We start from the raw sequence: 10600 nt of genomic DNA, 5'->3' as shown, positions 1-10600 counted from the left end.
TATATATATATATGTATATATATATATATGTATAGCAATATACATTTAGTAGAGACAAATTAGAACTAGAGATAATCAAGAGAGAAAAACAAAATCACTCTTAATCCTGTCACCCAGATAAAACTATCTTTAATGGTATGTGAACAACATAGGGAAACTGAAATATCTTTAGTAATAAATGGAGTAATAGCAACAACAATAATAATAGGTCATACTTACGGAACCTTTACTATGTGTCTTAATAACACTGTCATCTTGAATTGTATTTGAATATAACAAATGAGAATTAAAAGAATTTCTGAACTTTTGATATATTATAAAATAATTTTAAATGATGATCGAAAAGCTGTTTTTCCATATGCTCTCCCCATTTGCTCTCCATTTTTGAAGTTGTTGAGCATCTCCATTGTGGGTGTCCTCATATAGGTCCCTCATTTAGTCTTACTTCAATGTGTGGAGATACACTTGATGCTCACTACCATTTTTTATGTCAACATTGCTCCAGTCATTTGGGTTGTTTGAAGCTCGAAAGTTTTCTCAGGAAGGATTCATGGGACTAGCATTTCCTGAATTATTTACCAATGGATGTAATTGGCAACATTTATCATTGAAAGTCATTTTGGCAAGATATAAAATCCATGGCTCATACGTCCTGCCTTGCGTATCTTAAATGTGTCATCCATTTTCTTCTGGCATAGTATGTTTTTGTCAGAGTCAGCAGGCAATATAATTTTCCTCCTGTATTAAAACACTTGGTCTTTTTGTCTGGTTGTCAAAGGATTTTTTTATTCGAAGTCCAATAATTTTATGAGAATATGTGTTGGTGTTGTGATTTTCTGTGGTATATAGTGTGCTTTCTCAGTATGTAATTTTAGATCTAGTTTTTAAAATTTTAGTAAAAGTTTCTTCACTTATAGATTTTAGTTATTCTGTTCCCGTGTTTTCTTTGACCTTTCACATCTTCTTTTTGTTTTGGCACAGGGTGTTGCTCTGTTGCCTGGGCTGGAGTATGGTGGCACCATGATAGCTCATTGCAGTCTCCAACTTCTGGGCTCAAGTGATCCTCCCAACTCAGCCTCCTGAATAGCTGGGAGAGGTGTGTGCCATCATGCCTGGCTAATTTTTAAATATTTTTTAGGGACGCGATCTTGCTATATTGCCCAGTCTGGTCTTGAACTACTGGATTCAAGTTATTCCCCCACCTGGGCCTTCCAGAGTTGAGGGATTATAGGTGTGAGCCACTGCACCCAGCCCGTTCAGTCCTTTCACATCCTCTTGAATAATTTTCATCCACCTTCATTTCGTTTTTGTTAAAAAATCCTACTTTTGATCTGTTTCTTTAAGGTCTTATCTGATGATATGTTGTGTTTATTTGCCCTGTGTTTCTTCTAGCTTAGTCTTCAATTTTGAAATGATTATTTTCTTTTACTTTTATTTTGTTTTATTTTTTGAGATGGAGTCTCACTCCATCGCCCAGGCTGGAGTGCAGTGGTGCGATCTTGACTCACTCCTAACTCCACCTCTCAGATTCAAGTGATTCTTCTGCCTCAGCCTCCCAAGTAGCTGGGATTACAGACACGTGCCACCACGCCTGGCTAATTTTGTATTTTTATTAGAGATGGGATTTCACTGTGTTGGCCAGGCTGGTCTCGAACTCCTGACCTCAAGTGATCCACCTCGATCTCCCAAAGTGCTGGGATTACAAGCATGAGCCACTGTGCCTGGCCTTCTTTTACTTTTAATTCTCCTGTGAGTTTTGTCATCCCATTTCTGAGTTGTTTATATTGACTTTTAATATATTCTTCTACATTGTTTACTTTTTTTCATATCATGTAACTTTTTTAATATACCTCAGCTAGTTTTGAAATATTAGGTTATAGTTTTCATCTGTGTTGTGGATATACATTCTGTTATGTTTTAATTTTGTAAAAATATTATTCGGTGACTCATTTTTGTTTTATTCTTCAATTTTAAACATTTTTTATTTTTTAAAAAATTGTCACTTTGGGAGGCTGAGGCAGATGGATCACAAGGTCAGGAGTTCAAGACCAGCTTGGCCAACATAGCAAAATCCCATCTCTACTAAAAGTACAAAAAAATTAGCCAGGCTTGGTAGCAGGCGCCTGTAATCCCAGCTACTTGGGGGACTGAGGCAAGGAGAATCGCTTGAACCTGGAGTCAGAGGTTGCAGTGAGCCAAGATCATGCCACTGCACTCCAGCCCAAGCAACAGTGTGAGACTCTGTCTCAAAAAAAAAAAAAAATTGTATTTTTTTTTTGGTAGAGGTGGGGTTTCACATGTGTATTGCCCAGGCTGGTCTCAAACTCCTGGGCTCAAGCAGTCCTCCTGCCTTGGCCTCCCAAAGTGCTGGGATTATAGGCATGAACAACCACGCCTGGTTTCTGTTGTTCATTTTTGTGTGAAATCAGTTTCCTGAACTTTTAGAAGGAGGCTTGATTGAGACAAGTTGTTTTTTTTTTTCCCCCTAATTTTATGGCTATAGAGCTCCATCCTCTAGTGAATTACATTCTGAAATCTCCTGGCCCTTTCTGTCTACCTTTTCTGCTTTAATCTAGGCTTTCTTTTATGTCTCTCTTGTCCCTGTCCTGGCCAATTTGTAATCCAGTCTCACCGGTTTCTCCTCAGAGTGCAGCTTTGCCCTGGAAGGGATTAAGGATTAGTTTTGAGAGTTTCTGGAGGCCCAGGCTGCTTTCAGTCTAGACAATGAACTCCTTGCACTCAATCACTGTTTGAAAAGATGCAAACCCTTCCCTTTATTAGTTGCTCATAAATTTGCTTGCTGAAGTTTGAGTTGAGTTGTTTTACAGTTCTCATATCTATAGGATGCCATGTTGAGTCCGTTTATATAGTCTTCCACAGCTGATACCATTTTGGTCCTGTAGCTATCTCTGACTATCCATACTCACTCTTACTTTGAGGTTCATGGGGGAATCATTTTCATCTTGTTTTGTTGTAGATTTCATCTTGTGTTGGTAGATTTTGGATTTACTTTCCTATTTATATTTCTCACTTGTGTTTTTTTATGGTGATATTTGGGAAGATTCAAAAACTATGCTGCTACCACCATCTTCTTCGCAGAATTTTTCTGCAAACTATAGACCAAGGGGCAAATCCTGCTTGCCACTTGTTTTTGTACAGTCTTTAACCTAAGAATGGTTTTTGTGCTATTAAATAGTTGGGAAAAAAATCTAAGAATACTATTTCATGGCACATGAAATTAAGATTTCAATGTCATACAGTTTCGTTGGCCAGGCCCATTCATTTATATATTGTCTGTGGCTGCTTTCATGCTTCAACAGCAGAGTCGCGTTATAGGCACAGAGACTATATGGCCCCCGAAGCCGAAAATACTTCTTATCTAGCCATTTTCAGGAAACGTTAGTCAACCCTGGTCCCCTATAATATAGTTTTTAGTGGCTAAATAATATTCCATTGTGTGCACATATTATAATGTACTTAAAAAATTCCAATTGGCATTTACATGAATCCTAAATTTCATTATATAGGCATCATTTCACAGCTAAGTATAACTATATGTATCAATATTTTATTACTGTCTTAGGATAAATTGTTACAAGCCAAACTGCGTGATCAAGAGAGAGGGCATATATATTTTAAACTCTTTGATACAGGCTGAGTATTCCTAATCTGAAAATCTAAAATCCAAAATGCTCCCAAATCTGAAACTTTCTAATGTGACATTTAAAGGAAATGTTCATTGCAACATTTTGAATTTCAGATTTTTGCATTAGTGATGCTCAGCCAGTAAGTATATAGTGCAAATATTCCAAAAGCTGAAACACTTCTGGTCCCAAGCATTTTGGATAAGGGATGCTCTACCTGTATTGACAAATTGTCATCCAGAAAGGTTGTACAGATTAAATTCCCATTAAGGAAACTGGCTAAATAAGTTACGGTACTTTCATGCAATGAAATATTACGTAGAGGTTAAAATGAGGTAGATAATTTTACTGATGAATAAAAATATATAACATACACTGTTAGGTGAAACACTCAGGTTACATATGGAGAGTATGATTCCTTTGTGTTAAGGAAACTGGGACATTAAAATGCACAAACTTGAATTTTTTCTTAAGAAGCATAGATTACAACTAAGTTGTGCCAGTTCATGTAGCTACCAGCAGTATGTTCGACTGGTTGTTTGACCATACTTTTGCCAATATGATGTTGTCTAATTTTAAAATTCTTGCCAAGTTAATAAATGAGAAAAGAGCGTCTTAATTTTACAGTCAGGTTTTGTACTTTTTCCCAAGTTCATTGGCTTGAAGTAATTCTTTTGTGAAATTCTTGTTCCATGTCCATTTTTCCTTGTTGTATTCATCTTTTGGTGGTTTGTAAAGTTCTTTACATATTAGATATTAACCCTTTGGCTTCTTATCCATGTTTTCCTTTGTATTGTATTTAGGGTAATTAATGATGTACAAAAGGGTTTTCCTTTTTTATGCAGTCAAATCTTCCTGTAGTTTTAGGTGTAAAGAGCCCTTTCCACCTTAGATTTATATAGTTGTTCCTCTACATATTTTTCTAGTACTTATTTGATTTTGTTTTTTTACATTGAGATCTTTAATCCATCAGGGATTTATTCATGTAGGCTATGAGGTAGGGTTTAGCATTGTTTTCAAATGCTTATATTACCCAGTTGTCTTAGTGTCATTTATTAAATAAGCCATTTTTTCAAGGTTATATAATTTTTTTCAGATTGTTTTTATTGGAAATCTGTACATTTCACATGTTTTAAAATCAAGTTTGACATGTAATTTACAGTAAAAGTTACTCTTTTTTGAGTGTTCAGTTAGAAGAATGTTAGCAAATATATGCAATTTTGTAATCACTGCTCCAATAAAAATATAGAATATTTCCATTGTCTCCTAAAAGTTCTCTTGTGGTCCTTTGCAGTCAACCCCCTCTGTTAATCGTAGACCCTCGCAAACACTGATCAGTTTTCTGTCCCTAAAGTCTTGCAAGATGTCCTATAAATGAAATCACACAGTACATAGCTTTTTGAGTTTGGCTTCTTTTACTCAGCATAATGCGTTTAAGAGACATCCACATTGTGGTGTGTGTCAGTAGTTCATTTCCTTTTATTGGTGAGCAATATTCTATAATATGGTTGTAACATAGTTTAACCATTCACTTGTTCAAGGACATCAGAGTTGTATCTAGTTTTTATCTATTATTAGTGAAAATGCTATAAACATTCATGTAGAAGTCTTTGTGTGACATGTTTTCATTTCTCTTGGGTAAATACCTGGGAGTGGGATTTCTGGGTCATGCGGTAAGTGTATGTGTTATTTTATAACCAAGTGTCGGACTGTTTTCCATAATGACTGCACTGTCTTATTTTCACCAACAATACATAGAGATCCAGTTTCTCTGCGTTCTTATGAGCACTTGGAATTGTCGGTATTTTTAATTTTAGCCATTCCAGTAGGTGTGTCAGGGTTATGTAATTTATTTAGAATAATTTGCATATTTTCAGCAGCGTTTCCCAACTTACCCCTCATCTCTTAACTTGCACAGTCCATCTTCAATTGCACAACCTGAGGCAGCTGTTGTTTCTGTTTTTCTTCTTTCCATTTCTTTTCCTAAGAACATCTGTGCAGAAAACGAGCTTAGACATAATCTAATGCAGGGTTTGGCAGACTTTTTTCTGTAAAGGGCCAGATAGTAAATGATTTTGTTTATGTAGGCCATTCAGTCTGTGTCACAACTCTGCCATTATAACATGAATGCAAGCAAAGGCAATACAGAAACAAATACAAGCATTCAGCCACATATGACCTGTGGACCATAGTTGGCTAACCCCTGGTTTAGTCTAACAACTTTATTTTACAGATGAGAGGACCGAGCTCATGTTTCACCCTTTCCTCTGATTTACAAGTAAAAGTAAAAAAAGGCAAGGACTAGGATACTGGCTTTTACCATAGAGACATGCTTGAATTGGGTTCAAGATAAGTGTGCTTTATGTGTAATTTCCTGTTCTAGCAAATGATGTTAGATGAAGCTCTTAATATAGGGTCTTTCAACAATTTCAGTTGCAGTAAGACTTTTGGAACATCTTATGTATTGCCATTCATCTCAATGCTACTTGACTTTTTGAACCTATTATGTCTCTGGAGCAATGGCATTAAGAAAATAAAGGTAATAAAGGTCTCAGTGAAACAGTTGGAGTAAGAAGGGCATGACATCCTTTTGTTCTTCTTAATGGATTTTATTTCCAATGTTGGAAATGTCCAAATTTGTTTATTTCTGGAGATAGTCATTGTACATCATGTAACTATCCCATGATTCCCACCTCCATTTAATGTTAATTCCTGATTGTTCTGTTTCAGTAATCATCCAGATAGATAAAGATTCTTAGGTCAAAAAAGAAAAAAACAGGAAATCATACACTTATGGTTCCATGCACACAAACCTAAAAATAAGCATTGGCACTAAGTACTCAGGGAAAGAACACTGTTTAGAAATGTCATTTTGTATGTGTTTTTTCCTCCCTTCTAGCACTGGAAGAAGTACGACATCTATGAGAAGCAAACCAAGGAGGAAACCGACTCTGTAGTGCTGATAGAAAACCTGAAGAAAGCCTCTCAGTGATGGAGATAATTTATTTTTACCTTCAATGTGACCTTGTGAAGATTCTTCCCATTCTCCACTTGTTATCTGGGGACTTATTAAATGGAAACTGAAACTACTGCACCATTTAAAAACAGGCAGCTCATAAGAGCCATAGGTCTTTATGTTGAGTCGCGCACCGAAAAACTAAAAATAATGGGCGCTTTGGAGAAGAGTGCGGAGTCATTCTCATTGAATTATAAAAGTCAGCAGGCTTCAAACTAGGGGACAAAGCAAAAAGTGATAATAGCAGTAGAGTTAATCTTATCAAGAGTCATGACAACTTCCTGAGGGATCTATACTTGCTTTGTGTTCTTTGTGTCAACATAAACAAATTTTATTTGTAGGGGAACTCATTTGGGGTGCAAATGCTAAAGTCAAACTTGAGTCACAAAGAACATGTAGTAAACAAAATTGATAAAATCTGATATCTATTATTTTGGATCCCATTGAACCATGTTTGTGGCTATTAAAACTCTTTTAACAATCTGGGCTGGGTGCGGTGGCTCACGCCTGTAATCCCAGCACTTTGGGAGGCCGAGGCGAGTGGATCACTTGAGATCAGGGGTCCGAGACCAGTCTGACCAAAATGATGAAACCTCCTCTCTACTGAAAGTACAAATTTTAACCAGGTGGCATGCGCCTGTAATCCCAGCTACTCGGGAGGCTGAGGCAGGTGAACTGCTTGAACCTGGGAGGTGGAGGTTGCAGTGAGCGGAGATCACACCACTGCACTCCAGCCTGGGTAACAGAGCAAGACTCTGTCTCAAAAACAAACAAACAAAACCAAAAAACCTCTTAATAGTCTGGAGTCATCATTCCCTTCGACAGCATTTTCCTCTGCTTTGAAAGCCCCAGAAATCAGTGTTGGCCATGATGATGACAACTACAGAAAAACCAGAGGCAGCTTCTTTGACAAGACCTTTCAAAGCCTTTCAAAGGCAGTGGAGGTAGAATGACTCCTTGGGTATTAGAGTTTCAACCATGAAGTCTCTAACAATGTATTTTCTTCACCTCTGCTACTCAAGTAGCATTTACTGTGTCTTTGGCTTGTGCTAGGCCCCCGGGTGTGAAGCACAGACCCCTTTCAGGGGTTTACAGTCTATTTGGGACTCCTCAGTTCTTGCCACTTTTTTTTTTTAATCTCCACCAGTCATTTTTCAGACCTTTTAACTCCACAACTCCCACACTGATTTCCCCTTTTGCATTCTCCCCTCTTCCCTTCCTTGTAGTCTCTTGATTTTCTTTGGAAATTAGGATGTAAATCTGCTCAGGAGACCCAGAGGAGCAGAGGATAATTAGCATCTCAGGTTAAGTATGAGTAGTCCGAGAAACAATGACTAATTCTTCCGTATTTTGTAACTTCCATGTGAGGGTTTTCAGCATTGATATTTGTGCATTTTCTAAACAGAGATGAGGTAGTATCTTCACTTAGAACATTGCTATTCACTTGAGAAAAAAAGAATAGTTGAACCTATTTCTCTTTCTTTGCAAGATGGGTCCAGGATTCCTCTTTTCTCTGCCATAAATGATTAATTAAATAGCTTTTGTGTCTTACATTGGTAGCCAGCCAGCCAAGGCTCTGTTTATGCTTTTTGGGGGCGTATGTTGGGTTCCATTCTCACTTATCCCCACAACATACCCGTATATATCGCCTCTACTCTTACTTCCCCCAAATTTAAAGAAGTATGGGAAGTGAGAGGCATTTCCCTCACCCTATTTCTCTCCTCACACACAGACTTATATTACTGGTAGGAACTTGAGAACTTTATTTCACAAGTTGTTCAAACATTTACCAATCATATTAATACAGTGATGCTACTTGGAATTCCTGCTTCTAGGGGAGGGGAGATAAGAAACCCTCACTCTCTATAGGTTTGGGTACAAGTGGCAACCTGCTTCCATGGCCATGGAGAAGCATGGCGCCCTGGCTTCTCTGAGGAAGCTGGGCTTCATGACAATGGCAGATGTAAAGTTGTTTCCTCCTTGTGCTTTTATTCTTGAAGTCAGATTGAGGCTGGGAGACAGCCATCGTAGATGTTCTACTTTGTTCTGCTGTTCTCTAGAAAGAATATTTGGTTTTCCTGTATAGGAATGAGATTAATTCCTTTCCAGGTATTTTGTAATTCTGGGAAACAAAACCCATGCCTCCCCCTAGCCATTTTTACTGTTATCCTATTTAGATGGCCATGAAGAGGATGCTGTGAAATTCCCAATGAACATTGATGCTGACAGTCATGCAGTCTGGGAGTGGGGAAGTGATCTTTTGTTCCTATCCTCCTGTTTTAGCAGTAAAATAGCTGAGGGAAAAGGAAGTTACGGGAATACTTGTGGTGGTTTTACAGTCACTAAAAAGTGATCCCTAGGCCTTGGGAGCTCTTGGAGGCCTCTGTATCAGTGGAATTCCCATCCCCTGTGGGAAACTAGTAGGCTCATTTACTCTTTTAGATCTAACCTATGTGGATTTTTTCCTAACATACCTAAGCAAACCCGCTGTCAGGATGGTAATTCTTATTCTTTCATTCAGTTAAGTTTTTTCCTTCATCTGGGCACTGAAGGGATATGTGAAACAATGTTAACATTTTTGGTAGTCTTCAACCAGGGATTGTTTCTGTTTAACTTCTTATAGGAAAGCTTGAGTAAAATAAATATTGTCTTTTTGTATGTCACCCAAATGTTTTCCTTTGGTCTTATTTTGGGGAAATGCTGAGAGGTAGAGAAAATGGGAGTTAAAAGAGGAAACATTATGAAAAAATTCCAAGCCAACTATTTTATCTTATAATCATTCATTATGAGCTTCTTTAATGTTCTGGCTGTTCTGGTGTGCCTGTGTTTTCTGATAAGGCCATAAATACACTTAGTTTAATATTAATTTAGCCTTTGTAAGCAGCACCTAAAGGGACTTAAGTATTCAATAAATTGTAGTTATGATAATTAATGGAAATGGAGGGTTAGTCCTTTCTAATATTAAGCTAAAGTGGAGTGCAATATGATTAATCATATACATGATGTGCGACTTCTAGTCACAAGGTAGATTAGCAAGTTAGATTAGAGACTAAGAAAACCAGTTTTCGGCCAGGCGCGGTAGCTCACGCCTGTAATCCCAGCACTTTGGAAGGCTGAGGCGGTCTGATCACGAGGTCAGGAGATCCAGACCATCCTGGCTAACACGGTGAAACCCCATCTCTACTAAAAATACAAAAAAATTAGCTGGGTGTAGTGGCAGGTGACTGTAGTCCCAGCTACTTGGGAGGCTGAGGCAGGAGAATGGCGTGAACCCAGGAGGTGGAGCTTGCAGTGAGCTGGGATCATGCCACTGCACTCCAGCCTGGGTGACAGAGCGAGACTCCGTCTCAAAAAAAAAAAAAAGAAAGAAAATCAGTTTTCAATAGCTGTCCTTTTAAATGCTGGTAATACCGTTTCATATTTTCTCTAACTACTGCAAAATGGTTTTAATGTCATGGAGGTTTTCTTCCCCTCATTTGTGTTAAGCTCAAGGAATGTGTCTTCAATCAGATCACATATGCTAATTACCCTGAATCTTTATAGAATCCAAACCCTAGGGTAAGAGTGAGGGTGCTGATCTTGGTCAAGTTATTTCTTTAACTATCTAGAATTATCCAGGAAGATTCTGAAAATCTGTTTCCAGGTAAGTATAGCTGTTTTGTTGTTGTTCTTGTTGTTGTTTTAAAATAAGAAACCTCTTTTCTGATTTTTAACACATCAACACTGAGTGTTATAATGGAAAACATTTAAAATTGAGAACCCCCTTGAGGTCGTAAATTTGTATGAGATCTATGGAAAACAATTCCTGTAGCCACAAACATGATCACTTTGTCTCAGGGGTAGAGGAGCCAGAATGATCTAAGCACATTTGCTTTCCGGAGTAATTTATCATTTCCTTGTTTCCATGAACTTTTGCTCTTTTAAAGGTATAACTTAGGCC

General features: G+C 37.7%; 1 protein-coding gene across 1 annotated transcript in view; it reads left to right on the top strand.

Annotated features, from left to right (window-relative positions):
• Window positions 1-9329, top strand: part of IL13RA1 (interleukin 13 receptor, alpha 1) — a 66357-nt gene extending 57028 nt beyond the window's left edge. The window contains exon 11 of the mRNA XM_011948695.1: window positions 6544-9329. Coding sequence (XP_011804085.1) covers window positions 6544-6636 — 93 coding nt within the window. The 3' untranslated portion in view covers window positions 6637-9329. The remainder of the gene's footprint in view (window positions 1-6543) is intronic.
• The last annotated feature ends 1271 nt before the right edge of the window (window positions 9330-10600 follow it).

This window comes from Colobus angolensis, unplaced genomic scaffold (genome assembly GCF_000951035.1).
Source record: "Colobus angolensis palliatus isolate OR3802 unplaced genomic scaffold, Cang.pa_1.0 Scaffold282, whole genome shotgun sequence".
Classification (NCBI taxonomy): Eukaryota; Metazoa; Chordata; class Mammalia; order Primates; family Cercopithecidae; genus Colobus; species Colobus angolensis.
This window is presented reverse-complemented; position numbering and strand designations above follow the sequence as displayed.